The sequence below is a fragment of the Egretta garzetta genome, unplaced genomic scaffold (assembly GCF_000687185.1).
Source record: "Egretta garzetta isolate BGI_Z169 unplaced genomic scaffold, ASM68718v1 scaffold280, whole genome shotgun sequence".
Lineage (NCBI taxonomy): Eukaryota > Metazoa > Chordata > Aves > Pelecaniformes > Ardeidae > Egretta > Egretta garzetta.
This window is the reverse complement of record NW_009258219.1, coordinates 866954-888962: the sequence shown is the minus strand read 5'-3', so window position 1 is coordinate 888962 and position 22009 is coordinate 866954. Positions and strand designations below refer to the sequence as shown.

The window sequence follows — 22009 nt, the reverse complement described above, 5'->3', positions numbered from 1 at the left end:
GTGTGTGGGCTAAGGGATATTGAACTAATAGGTCTCAGTCATCTTCTAGATGCAATGTAGTTAAGTGTCACTTTTCAGCTGATTGAAATGATCTTTTTAATGCCAAAAAGGAAAAAGCTTAAATCGATGCTGTCTACTTCTGAGGTTAAGAAACAATAACTAGCGATATTGAAATGAGACTACCTTCTCTAAGCATAAATGAAATGGTGATGTTCATCCAGTACAATCCTAAATAGAGTGTAAGGCAAAATTACTTTCCAAATAAGGGTTAATAAAAAATTCACTCTCAAGAAAGTGAAGGTTAGGAATTCAAATTTAACATGGTTTTTGTTTGGGGTTTTTTTTGTCCTTAAGACAAAAGATTTTGGTAAACCAGTTTTACAAATACACATCATTAAGGTATGAAGAAAGAAACGAAGTTATTACTTAGCTGTTTGTGGAACTGTTGTCTTGTGGTAGGACTCTAGTCTTTGCACAGTGGTCAAAACCAACAAACAATGTTATTTGAGAACAGCATGGATTTAAGGTTAGTTTGCTGATGGATACTGAATTGTTTGCAGAAGAGAGGGTCTGAGTTTCATCAACGAAATGCCTGTTAACACATATTCCAAGCTCCACAAGTGGAGGAATCATCTTTTTTAGAGGACTACTGGGTACCACAGATTGACATTACCACAGGAACAATATATAAGTTTTGAGTACCTCAGTAAAGGTTTGGCTATATGATAAAGGTGAATGTAGTGAATAAATCTGTATTCAGTACAGTATTGCATTTCAAGTATGTGTTGTACATATGGACTTTAGTGCACAGAAACTCAAAAGAAACACTTTTTTCACCATACACAGGAAATTTGAGTAGCACAGTAGACCTTAGAGGTCAAGGATTAGTTCTGGAAGTGTAAAAGATGATTTTAGCATCTGTTTGAAGAATTTAATTCCAATCCTATCTTCCTTTTTTTCTTTCATGCTCTGTTCCTCTTGCTGCTTCTCCCATGCTTCCTCTCCTGCCACGTTATACCAGAATGCCCTTCCTAATTCTGTATGGTAAAACTTCCCTCTAGCCTTTACCCAGCATCAATATATGTTTACCTAAAAAAATCTTGAATATTTAAACCATATACAAATGATCAGTTCACATCTGTGAAGATACCAAGATTGTAAGTTTCCTATGTTACATGGAATGCTGTGTTGTGTCAGCATTGAAGGAGGAAACTTTGAAAGCTATCGGGGACATTTCTGTTATAAATCCCCTGTTCTAGTGTCAGCTGGAAACTCCCACAAGGACGCCATTTCAAATAAAGACTGTTCTGTAATCCACAGAGGGTGGATACAGAGTTGGAGGCGGTGATGTTCAAGCACTCCGATTTCCTACTTCCATCGTTGCTGTTTCGTAAAGATATCAGGAACGTATTTAAGAAGAAACTGTATAAAGTATGGCAGGTTTTTTATTATGACTTTCTGGTTCATGTTTAGACATAGCACCGATGGAGGAATCACATCAGCAACCCTGCTGCACTGAAAAATACTCTTGGGTACACTACAAAGCCTAGATTGAATTTCTGAAACAAATGATTAAGTCTTTGCTGAGGAGGATGAGTAGACTGGGAAAAAAATAGTGGGGAGACTTTTTGAAGGCGAGATTTGGTGCCCCAAAGTGGGCCCAGTTTTCACAATTTGTCCTTGTAGAGGTGTTAATCATTACCAAAATGCCAGCAGTCAAACAAAAAAAGGTTTTCCAAAATATGCACATTCTAAAGCCCTTAGATTGTGAGCGGCTTTGTGCAAGGCTACTTAGCACACAGCTTGCGTGTGAGAAAATCAAGTCTGTAGGTGGTGAGTGTGGAGGTTCAGCCCTCCTCTGTTCTCTGGAAGTGGTGTTAGTCACTGAAAGTTCCCCATTGCAAGTGACTAAAGCAGTTAAGTCCCCAAGTCTTCTGATAGTCCTCCTTGGAATGAATCTGATACTGATAATTAGACATTATGAACCAACTGTTAGCTGGACTCCATCTCAAGCTGCTGTATGGCTTAGGTTAACAGATGTTGAACTGAGTGAAAGTAAAGCTAATTTGAGGAACTTTGAAACAGCACAGTAGGTGATCCCTTTGACTAAAGTCATCTCTCATTATCACATTCATTTCAAATGAAATTTAATACTAAGATTACTTACTAGATTTTAGCCCAAATGTAGCAATGTGAGTACAGTATTAACTGTTACACTATACTTGCAACTTCATGGAAGCAGCGTTTTGAGCTCACATCTTAGCTTAAACTGAATGTTCTGGGTAGAAGTTGGGTGATGAATGAAGGAGAACCCTTTGTGTTCCTTTGCCAATGGTGTATGTAGTAGAAATGTTGCTGCAATATAGTTAATCCTGTTTGAGTTTTGCTAAAAGGGAGTCTGGTATCCTAAGTCTATGAGGATGGCTTTTTCATTTAATAAGATACTATTCTTCATTCTTCAACTTCAAGCAAAGGCAGAAATTAAAATCTGTTATGTCAAGGTTTTTCTGATAAATGTTACTAAGTACAAATAAAAAGCATATTTTACTAAGGTATCTTAAAGCAAACAAACATTTAGCCCTCTTCCATGCATTTTCAACCTCTTTTCTAAATCAAGCCTCTTTAGTTTGTTTTCTCACAGTTGTATTAGTCTCTGAAAGCAGCAAAAATCAAAAAGATTGTCACTGTGCACTGTGGCACTATTATTCCCTCCCACCATGAGAATGCACATGGTTCCAGTCATCACAGCACAAAGGTACAGCTGGCTGAGGATCTTGCACTCCTCCACAAGCCTGCAGGTCTGATCACTCAGGAAAAAAGTACTGAGCTAGGTGGGACTTTGGTCTGACCCAGTGTGACAGCCATTAATTTCTCATTGAGATTCCCGACAGAGACTTCAGTAAGCAAAAAAGTTAAATAACCTTTACCTCTTATCTGAGGGTTACACAGGTTGTAGATATTCTTTTTCTTAGATAATTATTTTTTCCCTCTTAAAGTTAGGGAAAACAGTAACAAAAATGAAGTAATGCTTTGGACAAACTAAGTTATTTTGTTTACTGTACTTCTGTGCAGTAGGAACCTGATAGAGCATCTCGTGCCTTTTGCACAATAGATGTTAAATAATTTGGTATAAAATGATGTGCATCTGAAGAAAAGGGAATTGCATGCTAGCAATAGCTGAAGGGAATAGTTGTCATCTTAAGACCTCAGAACACAACCCTGAAAATTCAATACATTATGAATTAATTAAGAAGGGCTAAATGTTTTATTGCTAGCAGTAAAGCGGGGCCAGAGCCAGCGACATTCAGTGGGTAGGAGTTCAGAGCAGTTGTGTTAGCTAACTACTTCTCAGGCTATAAAAGCCTCTTCCCTGTGGGTTCAATCTGTGTTTTTCTTTGGACCAGGCGGGGTTTTTTTCTTGTTTCTGTTTGGTGGGGAGGGGGAAAGAGGAGATTTTTGCGGGCTGCTGCAGGTGTGACCCTGGGATGTCTTAATTTTCTGCATTATTTGGAGAAAAGCAAGTAAAGGATTTACTTCTGAAGTTCTGAGCTGTCAGGCATTTTAGAATTTAAGAACCTCTGTTAAAACCTGCTTTTAACTTAACAGGTCTATAGGACTATTAATCAAATGGTGTTTCATGAAAGGATTTTGTTTCAGGCCTGAAATAAGAAAGCGATAAGGGCAAACTACAAGCAGGTACTGCAGGTAATAGCTTGTTGAGGCTTTCTTTGTTCCTTGAGGGCTAATGTCTAAGAATACGCATGACCACTGAAAGCAGTGCTGCCTTCTGCCCAGCTCTGCTAAGCAGAAACAGTGACCTGAGTTCTCAGTGCTGCAGGGATTTGCAGGGTTCTTGCTGCCATTTACAGTAGCTGAAGTAGTCTCCTGTCAGTCAAGTGCTGCTGCTTTCACTCAGTGAGAAAACAAGGAATTTTAGTAATGTTTACAAAGTAATTTCAACAGCTTTAATACTTCTAAACTTGTAAATTAAATTCTAAATTCTTACTGGCTTTCTAATTTAGCCTTCGCACCACAGAACTACAGGACGTTTTCCCTGTTTCAAGCTTTTTTGTTTCTGTATTTTAATCACTATACTGTCTTAGCTGCAGCAAAATGAAAGTGGAACATGCTTTTCTGGAACATACCTTGTTTCCAAAAATAAGTTTTTATCAGTTTCCTCGGTAATTTCTGTATCTACAGGCTTTGCCCACACTTACAAGATTTCATAAAATTACCCCCACAGAGCAGCAGGAAGAAACTGAATTTTTTATTGACATAGGATCACCCATAGGTGTTCAAACAAATGTCTGCCTGATGGCTCAGAGGGTCTGGTTAGTGTCACTGTACTTGAATTTGGAGCAAAACTGAGGTTGCCTTGTACATTTGAAATGTCAAGCCCTTTAAACCATTTAAAAGTATTTTTGTTCCTGGAAGCCCTAAAGGAAGAGAAACTATTTGCATTCTGAGTATCAGAGAGAGAGATTGGAAGGCAAAAAACTAATTACAACCTAACTATTGCAATTCTTTTGTTTGGCATTAATATGTGGGTCTGGGTTTTCAGTTAAGGTATTTCTAATGTTTGCTATTGGATGGTTCTTTCTTTAAACATCCCAGGAACTCTCTCAGGATAGGGGACCAACACATTCTGAAAATAGAGGCAGTAAGGTCCTAAATGGAAGATTTTGCCCTCATGTTATGCAATATAAATAATGGTTTTACCTACTGTAGGAGTCAAACTCAGTGTTAGGAGTGGATCATGCTATGAAAAAAGGCAAAGCCGTGCTATTAAGAGTGCTGTGTGTCATTGCATAGCATACCCTGAAACCTATTTTAAATGCATAGAAGAGGGACAATACTCTATGGTGAAAGGGTGCAGCAGCTAAAGCCAAACAGAGAGCTAAATTCTTATTTAGAGAGCATCAGATGCATCTTTGGAAACCCATAGCAGCTTCTCAACTATTGTGCAAGTTGCCTGATGTCAAAATACGTGCTTTCAGAAACGTCTGTCAGCTGGAACTTCAGGTTATCTTACTCAGACATGCAAGATTAGAGGCTTATAACCATGTTTCTAGCAGGGTTTGTCAAGGCAGACTTGGTATCAGAGGCTTGCAGAGAGTGACTGTAGAGGAGAGGTGGGAACCTGTTCTATCGTGCAAACACAGCTGGAATGGGAGTGGAGAATTTTTTTTTTTTTTAAACAAGGTAATCTTCTCAGAGGGCTTAACATTTCCTGCCCAGCAACCAGGCTGCATTCTACAGTGCATTACTGTTTGATGTCTGCCACAGACCTGGAGGTATTTGCTCAAATGCAAATCTAACCAGTTAAGGAAAGGAAAGTTTTTTCTCTCCCTTTTTTTTGTAATAACTGTGGATAGTTCAGAAATCGGGTGCAACGGCTACAAAATAAATTACTGGTAAAATTTTGTAATAGAGTTGTAGGGAACCTGGTAAACATTTATTACATATTTTCTTCCTGGATTTTTTCTAACTCAGTAATGCACCTGTAGCAACTGCACAAGTTTAGCTCCCATTTGTGACCCAGACTTCCACTGAAACACCATCTTCAGCAAAGTCCCTAAGTTGTCTGCAAGACCTACAGACTGCTTTAGGCACGGCGATTGACACTTTGTAAGCAGATTCAGAGCTGCCATGCTCGCCTGGCTGACCTCAGCACATGAAAACATAAACATTTTTGTGTGTTAGGAGCAGTGCATCTTAGTAGCACTGTGTCCAAGTCTGCATGGATGCTAGAAAGTAGCTCAGCTATCCAAATTAAAGATACCTTTCTGGTACTATCCTAACTTCTCAGAACCTGCAACCAGCCTTCAACCTACCTTTATTCTATAGTAAGAGTAGGATTTTAAGGGGAAAGGAGAGGAGTTGAACCTGGGGGCTGAGAGAAGAGTCTACAAGAATAGTCCTAGCTCGGTACTGCATCGCCTTCTGTGAGGATGTTCCACATTTTGTGCATTTCCCTGTACACCAGAGTGGTTAGGAGCCCTCTTTGGGGGTTTCTTCTGTGAGCAATTGCTTCCCAATATAAACAGCAGAAAATCAATCTCTCTAGTGTTTTATTCATTTTTCCCAAAGGTAATGGGGAGTTAGTATTTTTACAGATGATCTCAAATATTTGTTTTGCACAAAGTGTCCTTTAAATTTCACCTGTGGCTTTTTGCCAGAAGCTGCTTGCACATGGTTAGTTCTGTGTACCCAGCTGCAACCCCTTCATGTGAAAAGCTTTTTGTGCAACATACTCAGGATGAATTGTCAAACACAGAAGTGTCTATTTGCGTTCCCAAACCCTGATTTAGGCACGTAGGTGCATCATCAGTATGGTTTTCCTTAGAGCTGTTGAGTTCTCAACAGTGAACTCAGGTTTATATCCCAAAAAACCCTTGCATTGTCACAGCTGGTCTGGCAATGAAATCTCTAGAAACTATGGCTAGATGTGTCTAGTACCAAGTCCAACTTCTGCTATCACCCAGGCAGCTTCTTGGTTTCATTACGTGCCTGGGCAACACGAGTAGGTTTAATAACTCCAGTGAACTCCATTTAATCTTGCAGCACAGGTAATGCGGTCTCAGTCTGGCTGACGCCAACAGCTTCTTGTCCCACTACAAGCCTAAATGCAATTCTGTGAAATTACTTTATGACCCATAATGGGAAGAAAAAAAATCACTGATTACTGAGGTGCGTTTCTTTTCAAGTTTGAGGAACCTATTACTTTATGACCCATAATGGGAAGAAAAAAAAAAAATCACTGATTACTGAGGTGCATTTCTTTTCAAGTTTGAGGAACCCGAGTTCCACTGTCAGTTTTACTAATAAAGCGGGCAGGTTTTATCTAGCTGTAAGTGGAAACTGGCCTTGTTCTATATACTGTACACATTATCTAACTTGCTTCGGCTGGGAGTGATAAACATTGCAGAATCAAACTCATTGAAGTTTTCCTAGTATTGAGGGTCATACTCTCAGGTGTTCTGTGCATTTATAAAACATTCTAGGGGCTTTACGAAGGCACTTTCTGCTGCTGAGGAGTAGAAACATTCTGCTGTTTAGTAAAAGCAACAGAAGTCTCTACTTCTGCCCCTGTACACCACAACCCTTGCATGGGTGCAGTGGAGTTGTGATGCTGTCTGACTCCTAGCTCCAGCCAGGTGTGCTGGCTGCTGACATTAGCCAAACTTTCCCTGTATTTTTACCTTCACAACTTGCAGAAGCTTCAAGTCTTGAGTGAGCAGTAAAAATAAAGAGATTTTTTTTTTTAATCATCTGTGTGACTCAATTTTTGCCATTGCAAGATGATCATTTTGCAGATGAATAACAGTAAGAATAAAGTTGTTCAGCGTATGCCCTAGTAAATTCTTGCCAGCTGATCCCTTTCATCTTCTTGATTTTTTTTTCCCAAAAGTCTTTAAAATTCCAAAGACACAAAAGCAGTGCTAAGTTCTGCATGATGGCCCTCATGAATCTCTGGCATTCAAGGTCATGTCCACATCAGCTGCTGTTGTGTTGACTTATTTCCCTCCTGCCCTTTCTCCTTCCCCCCCAAACCTAGTTACTGTAACAGATGAACACAAGTAGTATACCTCATCCGAAATCCTAAATGGAGTTCTTAAAGCAGGAAGAGATCATATCTGTCCGTAAACACCTGTGTCAAGGACAGATGGCATAGATAAAGTAGGACTTTGGAAAAGCCAGCTTTGCTTCGAGTGTTCTGTAGTCGTTCACTCAGGTGGTAGAGCTAACGTAGTTTGAGAGCAAGTCATGCCAGAAGCATTAGTGTCAGAATCAGGAATGACCTTTCTTGAGCCTGGCAGCAGGTTTGAGGGGAGGGTAGAGTTAGCACAGTACCCTTTCTGGATAGTTATTCAAAAAAGAAAAACTGTGCTTCACTACAATGCCTCTGGATCTGAACAGCTTCTTGGAAGTTGCTGTAGCTGACCATCTCCTTGGGTGTAACTTTAATGGGTTTTAATCTGTTTCTCTTTTTCAGGTGGAGTGCGTGGGATAGCACGAGGTGGCATCGCAGGTCTGACGCTTACTGGCCTCTACGCTCTCTATAACAACTGGGAGCACATGAAGGGCTCCATAGCCCGGCAGTCCCTCTGAGCAGGGCAGCCAGCGCTGGATGAAGGACACGCTTGCATAGTCACCAATCAAATCAGTTGCAAGATCTGTCTGGTGCCCTTTCCTATTTTATTTACAATTAGTGTGAAACTGAAGGAAGCTCTGCTGGGAAAAACCTCTTGACATCATGTACCTGGACTGGCCCCTTCCTTTCTGCCAGCCAGTCGCTGGAGAGGCAGCAAGATTTGTTGGACCTGCAAGTGAGCAGAGTGCCCACAGAGATAGAGTCTCCCTGACACGCTCACCAGCTCGCCCTGGGCCAGAGCTACGAGGCATGCTCAAGTCCCATAGCTGTACCTGCTGCGCTGCCAGGTTTGTTCGGTTGCGTGTACTACGATGATAGTGCTGCGTAATAAAGTCTGTGTCCATAGAGCTACTCGCTGCAGTCTTTCAACGTACATCACCCAGCCAGCTGGAGCCAGCGGGAGCCTTCAGTGGCAACTAGCACAGGGCAAGGCTTGTTATTCTGGCAGCGCAGGGTAAGCTGTAAAAAGGGACATCATTATTAATAAAAAGGGTGGTACTTACGCAATATGGTTTCTATGCTTTGCTGTTCCTACTACTGATAAGAGAAAAACATGCTGCATCCAGTGACTCTTAATTACAGTTTTGTTTTGAAGGACTGATGTGATAAAATCCTGGGGGAGTTTAGTGGGTATGGGGAAGTGAACTGACAGGCTGATTGCCTCCTGACATGAGGTGATGGTGAGGCATACCAGGGCTTGACTCCACTCCCTTACTTGCTCTAATAAATAAGGAACTAGTTGTTTCTGGATGAAGGACAGTTGCTGTTACAGAAGAGTTGCCAGTGGATTATCAAAACACTTTGGTGCTCCAGGATCTGGGAACTCGTTTAGCCAACAGAAACCAAGTGATATCGTTACTCCTTTCATTGCCTATTACAGGATTTTTAACTCATGATAAGCTTTGTTTTCCCTCCCAAGGGATGTTTGTAGATTATTGGCTTCACAAACAGATGTGATGAACCTACACCTTCTCCAGTGTTAAAATTAAATCATGTACCAAGCATTGTTTGCAGACAAGTTAAACAGTAAGTTGTGAATTAGTTCAGTAATTAGAGTAACAGCTCATTCCCTCAGTTTTTAAATAAAGTCTGTAAACAAACTGGTCTGAGACAGTGTGAAAGGCAGGGCAAGGGAAAAACCAAGAAACTTACTTAGCAGACAATGCAAAACAAGAGTTGCCTTTACTTGAATTCTCCCTGCTGAAACAGCTCTCAATATGAGAGCTATATTGCACTCAAGAAACAACAAAAAAAAGCAGTAGAGGGAAGGTGGTAGCTCTTACCTTCCTCCAAGAAGAAATTCAGCTTTGCTGAGATGCCTATTTAGGAGGAGGTGACCTCTCAGACTAACTTTTTATAGAGCAAGTGCTCTAGCTAACGAGCCTTCACAGTTGAATTCAATTAGCTTTGCTTGGATACCAGGTCAAAGTAGATGCTTTATGCCAGCACTTAACTAGATGTAGCGTAAAGGAAAGCAAACGGATCTTTTCTCACCAGCTTCATAAATGCTGTTTCTTGTTAACCCTTATGTTCCACTGTCTTTCAGTGGGCTGCGTATTACTGCTGCGGTGTCAGAGCTGGACCTTCTAGCATGCAGTTTTTTGAGGGCCATGCCATCAAAGAAGCTGTCCTACTTACGAGCTGCAGACAGGTGATGTAGGCACCAGCTGCGCAGCACTATTGGGTGGGACATCAGGAAAATGTGTGCACTTTCATTCTTGAGCTGCTTTTTCTCTCCCCATGGGCATCAGTGAGTTCCTTCTCGCCATGTTTCTTGTTTGCTGGTTAATAGGACTTGCACTCCCACACACTGGGCGATGCTGGCTGAAGGACTGATAGCCAGTTTGGGGGCTGATGGTGCGAGAGGGTTGCTCTGGTGTCAGGAACTCTGCAATGTGTCTTGTAGTTTTGTTAGAGACTTTTTTGGTACTGAAATATGACCCAGGAGCTCTCAGCCCCTAACTGAAATGGGAAAGCTGTGAAGCTTAACGAATGTCTTTCCTCCTTTAGGTGCAGTGGAGATACTGTAGGTTGTAGGATACTTGTAGGAACAAGCTTTTTTAAGTTCAAAGTTACCACAACCTTAAGGCTAGGCTGGCTCCTGAGGCAATGTAGCATGTTATCTGGTCTGCAGTAACCTCAAATTTCCTGGAATCGCTTGCCTCGGAGGCAGAGCCGAGTGCATTTTTCTGAAATAGCTGTTTCTAGGGCTATTAAAGGCTTTGGTTCATAACCTGTTTGTATATGGAGTGATGCATAGCTTGAGCTATGAAATGCAACCAGCACGGAGGCAGCAGCGAGGGAGGGAAGTTGTAAGTGTGGAATACAGAGAACATCTTTATCAAGGCTGACTGCGGTCACAGTTCAACGGCGAACAATCAGTATAAAGTTGCTACTTAAAGCTGTGACCAGAAGCATATCCGAGTTCAGTAGGAATAAGAGGAAGTAAAATCAAGTTGCAAACAGGATTTGGCAACCCCCTTGCAGTCCTCCCATGCAGTGTTACATAAATGTGAGCACAGGAGACCTTGGCTGTCGTAAAGAGAGATGTTTTATCCTCTTGCAGTGCCAGTCATGGCACCTGGTTTTGCTGATTGATCCAAGGTAGCTTTCCATGCTGTGGCAGCAGGTGAGGGCATCTGAGATAACAGGTGTAATGAAAGCTTTTCGAATCCTGTAAAGCTGCTTGTGTGTAGTCTTTGCAACAGAGAAAGGCAATTTCACCATTCCCTGTCAGCAGGTGACTTCTCTTACATTTGGGGGAATTTGTTGAAAAAGCACTAGTCATGTGGTGGGAATCTCCAGCTTCCTCAATGCAGCAGAAGCTGCTTCTGAAAACAGAAGGGAAATGTATGCTAGGGCAGAAAAATGATCCAGTGTTCATAGCTTCTTTCCTCTGACTTAACCTGGGACTGCAAAGAGAGAGCGGAAGCCATTTTTGATGCTTTAACAGGAGGTTACCCCTGTGCATAATAGATTCTAGATAGTTAGGAAATTGGTATGTTTGAAGTGGAGCTTTGTGTACTCTGTGAGTATTGGCCTGTGCTGCCGAATGCCAGGCGCTGCGGGGATTTTGCACAGAAGCAAGTTGCGAGGATTCGTTTGGTCCAGAAACTCAGCTGAGGGAGAAGCGGGAGGTAACTGCTCCAGCTCCACAGGGAGAGGAGTAGAACAGAGCATTTCAGAGAGGACCCCACTCTTCAGTCCAATCTGATAATCTCAGATTGCTCAAAAGAAGGTCTCCAGGTATTATCCAGAGAAGCCAGGAATAGCATTCTCTGCTTTTGCTACTCCATCTTCCTTGTCTTGGGAAGACCTGGTATTTTTCTACCTGTCTTTGAAAGCCATACTCAGGATATGTGTTCAGGAGTTCTGCATGTGGCTGCTTCTAACAAAGAACTCTAGTCCATTCCTGAAAACTGCATGTGCACACCCACGCATGAAATTCCAGGTGTTGGGGTTGAAAGGCTGCCAGGCCCAGCTGCACACCCTCTCATGAGACTGTTCTCTTAATGCTACAACGCAGCCTGGATTAAGTCACTTCTGCCAGTTTAAAGGAATGGAAAAACCTCAAAGGAGGACTGAAACATGCAGGGAGTCTGATGTTCAAAAAGGAACACAAAGGAAAGCAGAGGAGCCAGAAAGGAGCCAACGTCTAATTGTGCAGCCAGACCAGAGATGTTCTACAGCCACAGGAGGACTGAAGGCCACTAAAATCCATAAACCCTCCTTAAGTATTCAAGGGTGACAGGAAACAAACATCATTCTGTATTTCCTACAGCAGCTGATTAAAGGCCGGGTGATTTAGACACACGATCCCTGTGCCCAGGGGCTGATGTGGCGGTGCAGTAACAGACAGGAGTTACCCCTTGGGCGTGCGGCTGGTGCCAGGGTTTCCTGGCTTTGACAGCAGGGCTCCGCGCAACGGCAGGGAGCGGTGAAACGTGGAAGTAGAGCATGCAAATCCCATACAGGGACAGAAGCACGGCAGCATCCAAACCAAAGTGAACTGTGCAACGTGCCGCAGCGTTTTTTTGTCAACCATTGTGCAAAGGAGACGTACCACACCTTTGGGTGCAATTATTTTTTAATGGAAAAGACTAATCGATGTTTTACATAAATATCAATTAGTGATAACAAGTCAGTTGAGTAAGTAAAGGAATACATACCCCCAAGTTTTAAAGGCTCATAATGAACTGACAAAGTAGCACACAATGACAACTACAAGGAATTGTAAGAGGTGGGCTGCACGTCAAATCACCTTCATTAAGTTCAACTGCTAATCAAATTAGGCTACTATTGGAGTTAGTCACAGTGCAGTCTTCCCATGCAGCAACAAGGACACGTTCAAAGGGGAAAGTGAACTTCAGAAACATCTCTCTGCTTCCAGAAAGAACAGAAGCCTCAAGTGGTCCACTGACATTAAGCCCTTTCTGGGGTCTGGTTTCAGATGTGCAGTGTCCCCCTCTCAGACTAAAAACTTACTTTTAAACCAGATGCACAGGTTCTATCAGAAGGGAATGTGTTCACACTGCAAAGTGATACCAAGGTTGGATCTTGGTACTAATTTCTTTTTTACAGTGTTGTGAAGAACTGAAATCACCTCTATTCCCAGGCAGGCTGCAGGGATGGGGAGAAGGGGAGGCTATATTTATAGTCATTAAGAGCGATTTGTTAAATGAGTAGAAGCTGCACCAGAAACTATGTAACTTCACAGTTTTTTATGCAAGCTGACAGGCATGATCCACATTTCCATCCAACATCTCCACACTCCTTCCTATAGGCTCAAAACACTACCTAAACAGGTATTGCTCATGCTATGTCTGCAGCTATAGGGATCAGTTACTCCGCCCCACTTTCACATGCATAACAACATGGAAATCCACAGCTTAAGTATCTTACAAATGGATCAGTGGGAGCCACACAGTTTGCCAAGTTAGTGTTTCCCAATTAAACAGCATGACAAGGCATCAAATTCCCCAAATATTACCTTTAAATATTATGTGGCTAAGATGCCTGCTTTCCAGTGGTTTAACCAATAAAAGTTCATTATTAATTACCTAAAACTAGCAGAAATGTACACATTCCACCTTACAGCTTTTTCAGTGAAATTCAAATAGTTATTAAATGCTGGGGACACGGTAGGATCTGATCTACTGATGCATGAAAATTAACACCCTACCCTGTTCTCTGAATGGCTCAAAAATTTGCAAGAAAGTTCTCATTCAAAACAGAAGTTACCAATTCTCCTGCAACGTGTCAGGTCCCATAAATTCATGTCTTTTTCAAAATCTGGACTACACGTACTCAGCCGGGAGACGCACCAATAGAAGATACAAATGAAACCTTTAAAGTGAGCAACTGCTCAATAAAAGAAATTGCTTCCAAATACAGCCTAAGTTATCTTACAATCCCAATAAGCTGGAACCCAACTCATGACAAAGTTGTAGCAGCTGAAAGAGAATGGCAACGCTTCTGAAGTCACTGCCAAAGGTGGATGTTTCACAGCACCAGAGAGATTTTGCTTTATACTTGCACTGGCTTCAATATACTTCAAGTGACAACCCATTAAAGAAGATTCACCTAGTCCCATAACAGACAAGAATTTACTAACACCTCTATAGTATCAGATTGCTTATGCTTAGTGGGTTTACATTTCAGAATTAATCAGAACAAAAAGGCATCTTTGCACTGTAACTCTGTTATATGAGTAATCTTTGTTATAATTTTAGAAGAAAAAGCAGACGGCCAAACACAAACACAAGAATTCAGCTGGCTGCAGTCACTCAGCGTTGATGTGTGATTGATCGGCAGGAAGGGGATGATTTCAACACTTCCAGTTCTTCACATCTAAAACAAATTTAAAATTGGGTTATTCCCTTTGATAAACAGCAAGCAATACTGTTGGAAAAAAACATGTATAAGACATCCTGGGGGGGGGGGAAGTCATATTAAAATAATTCCTAGAACTGAATATCTTGCCCTTTAGGGTTTGAAGTACACCTGCTAAGAAGGACTTTTTCCATGAATTTCAAAAATAATTATAAACAGTTATCTGGTAGAGAGGAGAGATGCGACATCAGCTGTAAATACACTACTGAGATAAGGAAGCTGCCTGGACATTTAGACATTAATTGCGCATTCTCGTTACAAGAGAAGTTACCAAGATTTTACCAAGTGTCAATCAGAGTGATTTACTCAAGAACATAAGTAATTCCCTCCCTGGCTTGTGATCAAAAGAGGAGGAATAATGAAAATATGGAATGGTCCAAGCTGTTAAAAAGGCATAGGGGGAGAAAAATCACAATGCTGTTAAACCTTACATATAGAGAACTCTGAAGATGTCAATTAGCTGCCATCTTCTGTATTCTGTACCCCCAGGTTATGTTTAGGCTCAGCTGTTCTAATACATTCTGTGCATTCTACCTGTAAGGGAGTCCGATACAGCCATTTTTCTTTATCTCCATTGAGTTTCATACAGGCAAAAAGGTCGCAGACTGTAGGAAGGCCAAAGTCCTGAAAGAGAGGTCACCTTAATTACTGATCTCCAAGTATAAATACATTCTGATGCATCTTCAAATTCTGTCAAGTGTTCACAAAGAAAAGAAAACTGACTTCTGAGCCTTGGAGATGAATACTTTCTTCCTTTAGCTAGTAAGGCTAGCTATACTTCAAAATCAGCTTGTTTTGTGTTAAAATGCTAGCCTCATCTACTTATGTAACTAAGTAATAATCACTGAAAAGACTAAACGAGCTAAGAAACCAAAAAACTGTCAGTCAGTATTGCCCAGAAAAGCTATGAATTTGGAAGAGAAGGCAGGCATTAAATTCAGAAAAACCATAAACCCGGCACATTGGCTTAAGACACAGCAGTAACAAAAACTTAGGAACATGCTCACTTGTGCTTTCTTGCGTAGAAGCCATTTATCTTCCACTGGAGGCGGGTTAGCATTTTCTGGGTTGTTTGAAGCCAACACCCAACTGTTTACATTCAAGGGGAGGTGGAATGGAGCCAAGAGGTCTAGGAAAGGACTCTTGAAACTATTATCTGCTTTTTCCCTACTCGCCTTTTCTTCTGCACTTTCTGCTTTATGCTCAGACTTGGCTAGCCAGCTTGTCAGGGGCCTTTCAAGCAATACTTTCAAGGGTTCTGCGATCTCTGCTGAATAATCTGCTTTCTCTGCACTAATGGGTTCCCCTGTGAGCTGCTGTGCAGGGTTAAGCCAGGTACTGGCCACAGACTTTGCCTTCTCTTGCTCAGGGTTTGGTACATCCTTCTGGCTGACTGGAACTCCATTTTTATCCTTCCCTTCTTTCTTCAGAAGCCATTTACACAGAGCCTCTTTTCCACAGTTTTCATCACACACACACTCCGAGAAGCTGGCACACAGCTCGTTAGCTTTGCACACATCTTCCACCTTAAAGGGGGCCTGGGGATGCTGAAGCAGCCAAGCATTTGCAGCAGATGTAGTGGGTGATTTCTTTCCGTCAAGATGCTCATTCAGGCACTTCAGATTTCCCAGGTTCTCAATTTCCACGCTTTTGATCTGGCTGCCACGACAACTGGTACAGGTTTCAGCTTTGAGGAGCCAATCATTCAAATTAAATTCTTCCCTAAAAGGTTTGAATTCAAACTTCCATTTCTCATCTGAAGCACTACTTCCATTTTCTGTGTCAGGAGTAAGCAGCCAGTCAGAAAGGTCCATCTCTTCTTGTCCAAGGGATTCCAATTCCTCCACTTTTTCAATAGTGGAAAAGGACGAGTCGAAAGTAGAGGTGGAGTCCTTGCGGCCAGGGGAGTCCATCTTCCCAGCAACATCACGCTGTTGGTTCTGCAGGAGCCAGTTTTCCAGATCTTTCAGATTTCCCCAGGCTTGCTCAAAATAACAGACTTTGGAAGAATTGAAATCCTAGTAAAGACACATTGAAACGCATCTGTTAACACTAAAAGGCAATGTTCAGTAACTGTTTGCCCAGTTACAGTTTGGGCATTCTGACAGTAAGAGCAAAAGCATTAGTTGAACATGAGGCAGAGTGAAGAGAATTACAGAAGGTTTAATTCCCACCATATTACGCCTGCAATTGGATGTGATGTTTTCCTCTTCATTAAAAACTAGGTTAGTGCATAAAAAAGGCTTACCTGGCTGGGCTCTGACACACATTTTTGCGTAACCCAGTCTTCAAGGTTGGTGCTGGGAACATACGGAGCCTGGCAAACACCCACCGGTCTGCTTCCAAGTAACCAGTCAGCAAGTGAGGCGCTCACTGTCCCACACAATGTTTTCTGCTGAGAAAGAATGCTCTCAGTTATGAGAAAGTCTCATTGCTGAGGTCATCTGTGGTGAACTTCAAAACAGACATTCAACATGCATCGGTATTTCTGAACCAAAAGAAAAACCAGTCCCTTCCAATTAAGAAAAAAGTAACTCTTCAATCGCCTGTATGACTTTAAGCCACTGCACTGATAGATTGTTTTGTGATCCCAGAGAGATCTTTTGTGATCTTCAGAGAGCAAATGACAAGAAAGAGAAGCCAACAACTTCTACAACGCAGAGTTCCGATACGTGTAACCCAGCCATAACCCTCCTTCTGACCACAATTCCCGTTACTAATCTGCTACCCACCTTCACTGATGCTGTTTCTGTGCAGAGCCCAACTAAGATTTCCCATTAACATCTGCATTAAAAGGAATCTGATAGTTCCAAGACAACAGACTCGACAACATCAAGGAATACTCAGTTATAAAATTCTGTCATGCGCCAAATTCACTTTCATATTACATTCTTGCACGTCTGTTCCTGGAGCAGCTACAACATCAGATCACTAATGCTCGCCACAGCGACTGTTACTGGCTACTCAAACATCTTAACAAACAAACAGAAGCCATTACTTAAGCGAGCTAATGTATTGCGCTCAAGTTCTCCTTTTCCCTTTAATACAATTAAACATTCAGATACAAGTCTTCATCCTTACCTGCTCACAGTTCATTAGGGCACAATTCTGCCCTGGAAACCAGGGAGGAGTATTCTCTCTCTCTGAGGTTTGCTGTAAGGAAAGAAAAGTAAAAGTTAATTTAAATCTCGTCTTTGTCCAGCTTCTAGGATTAATTCCACAATAAAGCGGAAGTAAAGCACAAGTTACGGTCATCTTTTTGTGGCTAACGATTTTCTCAACATTTAAGAACAGAAAGGAGGAAGATTTACTACAAAAATGGTACCTTCAGTCCACTTCCTTTAAGAGAATTATCTCCAATAATACAGGAGATACGCTGCTTACATAAGAAACCCCAAATACTTCTATCACAGAAAGCCATCTACTATGTGTAAGTGTTAATAGCTAAAGAAAGCCAGAAAGCCATAACATTAATTTTCAGTTGCTGGAATAGAGCAAGAACATAATCATCATTCCCTCAGTCTCAGCCAAAATATATTAAAATAACATGTCCATTCCTAGATCTATGCTCAGTCAAAATCAAGTACATGCAATAGTTAATAAACCACTGTGTATATATTATACAGCTAAAACTATACAACTCATACACGAGATCCATTCAAGCTAAAACTAAAAGTAGAAATATCACTTGGAATATATGGCATTACTGCCTTAAAAAAGATTTTTTTTTTTTTCAAATATTCCAACCCAGGAAAGTCTTGGTGCTTACCATTGTTTTAATTGAACCAAATGAGGTAATAGCCTGGCGAAGGTAAGAAGTGTCAGCCTCAAAATTCAGGATGGAAGACTCCTCTGGTTTAAGAGTAAGACTTCCCAGTCTGAAAGAGTAAGGTGATTGTAATTTTTTTTTTTTTTTCTTTTTGTAACTATCTTCTTCATCTGTCATGTTTTGGGAATCAATCCATTATTTCATAAAAAGGCTTCCAAAACTGACTTGGCACTAATTAGGTAACAGAAAGACTTTTAATACTTGCATAAAAATAAAGAGATGCCTATCCACAAACCAAGAACAGAATAAATAGCCAGCAAAAAACAAGTTTCTCCTTCTTACTTCAGTTGCCATCAACAACTAATACTTGAAATAATTTGCACAAATGAGTACCTTCACTGCTCGTTATAGTCCTGTTTTTCAATCTAAGATAAAAAAGATAAGAGGAATCATATCTCAGACTGCTTTAAAGATCTTATTTCTAGGAACCATTAAAAATGTGGAAACAAGGAGTTAGATCTATTATTAATTCTACCAGAATCAAAAATCAGACTAACTTCATAAGTCAAAATAAATACCAGTTGTGTTAACTTGCATCATAAAATATATTTACCTCTCCAGGCAAACTGAAATCTGGTTTGCTAGCTCGTTACTGTAGGAGCGTTCCAGCTGATGAATAAGGCAATTGAATTGTCCCAAATACTGCACGGAAGACAAAACACGCGTTACCATTTTGGCTTCTAAGGTTAAAACTGACAAAATACTTGCAAGGAAAAAGTTTACTTAAAAATTTACAAGCCAAATCTCACCCAATAAAGCTGCTGCGCCTGCTGCTGCAACGCCTCCTCTTTCAGCTGCTGAATGAGATCGACCTGCTCAAACAGCCAAACTTCACGACTGCGCAGGCATTCCAGGTGGCGGCTTATGTGGCTGTGAATCTTGGCCTTTACCTGTAAGGTAACATGTACCATTTCTAGAACGCCTGTCAAAGAGCATGAACAAGCATACGCTGCGCCGATTACAAAATAATATTTGTCACAGATAAGTGGTATTTTTGGACCAATTTACTTCGCAAAAACTAGCCACAGTCACCCACAGTACCACATGACTCAAGTTAGTAAAAGTTCCAAGGCTGCCTTTAAAGAAATCTCAAAGAACAGTCTTGTTTACAGTACCTCTCTATTCCGATGTTTCCAGCCAACAGCTTTAGTAAATTCTGCATGCCTAGTTAGTAATATAGGAATACCTTTATCAAGAGCATGACCAAATTACACAGCGAGATGCTTGCAAGTCTAGGAAAATTTCAGACCATCATCACAATAGAAAGTACTCTGGAATAATAAAAACCATCACTAAAGTCATGTTAGTTTTTTGAAAATAATTTAAAATTACCTCCCGCCAGTTCTCTTTAATCTGTTGTTCAGCTTTGACAATTCCAGAGATAGCTGTTTCCAAGTCCTTCTTTGCTTGAAGGCACTTTGCCAGAGGCTCACTGCTGCAGGAATTTCTACTTCTATCTTGTGGTGGACTCATTCTTGAAGTGTTCCTAAAACACAGTGGAAAAAAAATAAATTAATAGTTTCTATTCCTCTTTAACAGAAGAGGAAGGGCATCATATGAAGAACCATCTGTTCTACTTCACCATAAAGGTGACCAAACAAAAAAAACCCTAAGAACCTACACCAATGCAACTTTTCTAAACATAGCTAAAGCTTTCTCCAGAAGTGGCAATGGCCTCTCAAATGCCTCAGCCAAAGGAATTTGCACAATAGCAGGAAACCCAACAGATATTTGACAACAGCTTCAACCGCAGGAGCTTGGGCAATCCTTCCCCGCCGTTCACCTTCCTCTGGAGCAAACTCCAGCAGCTGAGGGCTGACTGCAGGCAAGGTTCGGCAGCCCTGCCAGAGCTGGGGGAGAATGGCCTGGCGAGGGGCAGGAAGTGTTTGTCACCCTTTTTTCAGCTGCAGGCCAATGATCTGGCTCCCATAAAGCAGAAAATTCTAATGCAGTTTGATCAACTGAAAAAACAAGTGATGACACACAGATCACTCTTTACCAAGCTGCAAAGGCCGAAACTTATAGCAGCTGCTCATTATTTTTGTCATGGTCGCACCCGCAGTAACTTGCTCACCTTCAGCATAGCCTCAAGTAAAAGGGGCTCAGATACAAAATTTCTACAGAAGTTACACTGGTAAGGATTCTGCAAGTGATGCGAAAAAGCTAAATATGGATTTTTTGTAAAAATAGGAAGCATCAATACAAGCATTTTTTCTAAGCAGTGGGTATTTTGTTACCAAAGAGTTTCAATTCTCCTGTCAGTTTCATTCCTGAAGCACTAACTAAAGTAGTAAACATTGTATTTAAAACAAGTCTTCAGCAATAACAGCCATGGAAATTCCCAGCAGAATTAAAGCATACACATGTGCCAATCTAAATATTTCATAGGTTTTACCACTCCTCTGGAGGGAACTGAAAAAGGTATTTTGAATATGACAAGACGACCATGAAGCTTACGTTACTGAGCAGCTCTTCAGTCTGCAACTGCCAAGTCCCATGATGATATAAACTGCAACCCAGGAATCCTTCTACAGCCAGGACCCACCAGATACATATAACTTGTATTTTTTCAGAGAGCAGAGGGCTGGGAGTGGCTCACCAGTGGAAGCTGACAGAAAAAGCAAGGTTCGCTGAGAGGGAGGCAGCGGCAGAGGCTGCATCTCCCTTGGCTCCCTCCGCACCACGGGCTTCCTGGCTCCCGGGTGCCCCCAGCCACAAGACACAGAGCAGGCACAGAAGCCACGCCAAGCCCCTGCAGGCAACTCAATCCCATCCTCGCCATAACACCCCATCTTCTAGGAAGCACAGAGCCCAACTACAAGAGAAGTGAGTTTATTTTTTTCAGCTTATGTTAATTCTATATCAAATCAGGGTGCAGAACTCCAAAATACATCATTCTCCATTCTGTGCTATGAATGCCATATGTCCTTGAATACAATGTCCTTGTATTAGTCCTCATCCACAGGTTCAGTTCTGTAAGGTTTCATGATCTTCACCTTACCAGTGATGTTCAATAAAAGGTAAGCTTTCTCTTCACAACACCCCTTAGATTTTATCCTGCTTGTCAACTCAGGTACGACCTACAGGAAAATGTAAGCAGGAGCCCGAGCTCTCAGGCGTAATCTACAAATTTTAATGCAAAGGCAGAGATACACCCAGCCAAGAAAACGGGGACTTTAGATATATTAAAAGCTATCACATACTCAAAAGTAAACAAACAAAAAATTATATTGTTCTTTATTATTTCATCCATCATACCCTCATGTAACAACCGAGTCAAAGTCTGCAAGGCTAACTGTAATTGCCATGTTTGCTGGCGCGGCAGATAATGCACTTAAAAGAGCTTTGTGAAAATTATGTTAAAGTATCTATCTACAAATGCCAAAGTGTGCTGCATTGCCATTTATGGGTTTTCTGAATTTATGGCACTAGGGAATTGGGCTCAATTCTGAAGAAATGCTACTTTCTCACACTTTGCATTAGCAACTTCATACTGGCACAGTCAAATTTAAGAAACTTACATGTGCTCCTGTAGTCATTTCTGAAAACACTTGAGTTTGTTGCTTTTCCAGTTTTTCATTTGATTGCAAGAGTGTCTCTCCAAAATGTATACAGAGAGAGCTCCAGCCAGCCAGCTCTTGTAAAATGGCTGGTTTTACGCTTTGTCAAAAGTTAGCCAATGAAACTAGCATTACAGTTGAGGATGAGGGTCAATCAATTGACTACTTCTTTTCCATTTCCGCAAGCCTCTAACAAAAACAAGCAGGGGTGACCACCTATTTCCTTGCTTCCCGACTATCACCGAATAGCGCTCGGAATTTAAGGCATTTTCAGGCCCCACACTCCGAACCACCGGAGGAGGAGGTGATCCTGCGCTTAGGCTCAACAGTAACAAAGTTCAATTACTGCTGCAACAGCATATATGGTTGCACTAGAGTCACCATTTTTGGCCGTTCTGACCTCACCGAACCCTTTCCAACCCCCCCGGCAGTAGCCCACCGTGGTGTATATGTATGTGTGTGTATATCTCTATCTATCTATGTATATAGTATAGATCCATCCCCCACCGCCACGGGAGGCGCGCCCCCCGCCCCCGCTGGCACTCACTCTCCGGGCGAGGGGCGCGGTTCCGC

At 41.5% G+C, this 22009-nt stretch overlaps 2 protein-coding genes across 7 annotated transcripts in view; one reads left to right on the top strand and one right to left on the bottom strand.

The window, feature by feature from the left end:
• TIMM23 (translocase of inner mitochondrial membrane 23) overlaps window positions 1-13636 on the top strand; it is a 22412-nt gene extending 8776 nt beyond the window's left edge. Inside the window, exons 6-7 of one of the 2 annotated variants that reach the window (XR_004841270.1) lie at window positions 7997-8442; window positions 9702-13636. Coding sequence is in view for 1 of the 2 variants with exons in the window: in XM_009634527.2 (XP_009632822.1) it covers window positions 7997-8112 (116 nt within the window). In the remaining variant the exon portion in view is untranslated. Of the gene's footprint in view, window positions 1-7996; window positions 8501-9701 lie in introns of those variants that run through there. The other variant, XM_009634527.2, reaches the window with a different exon arrangement.
• A 217-nt stretch (window positions 13637-13853) lies between these two features.
• The window catches only part of NCOA4 (nuclear receptor coactivator 4), an 8772-nt gene continuing 616 nt past the window's right edge, over window positions 13854-22009 (bottom strand). Inside the window, exons 1-11 of one of the 5 annotated variants that reach the window (XM_035888874.1) lie at window positions 21958-21975; window positions 21795-21800; window positions 19209-19362; window positions 18626-18766; window positions 18430-18518; window positions 17817-17925; window positions 17129-17200; window positions 16296-16442; window positions 15055-16065; window positions 14582-14671; window positions 13854-14005 (exon numbers count right to left, since the gene is read on the bottom strand). In XM_035888874.1, coding sequence (XP_035744767.1) covers window positions 14000-14005; window positions 14582-14671; window positions 15055-16065; window positions 16296-16442; window positions 17129-17200; window positions 17817-17925; window positions 18430-18518; window positions 18626-18766; window positions 19209-19362; window positions 21795-21796 — 1821 coding nt within the window. In that variant the 5' untranslated portion in view covers window positions 21797-21800; window positions 21958-21975 and the 3' untranslated portion in view covers window positions 13854-13999. The other 4 variants (XM_035888975.1, XM_009634412.2, XM_035888782.1 and 1 more) reach the window with 4 other exon arrangements.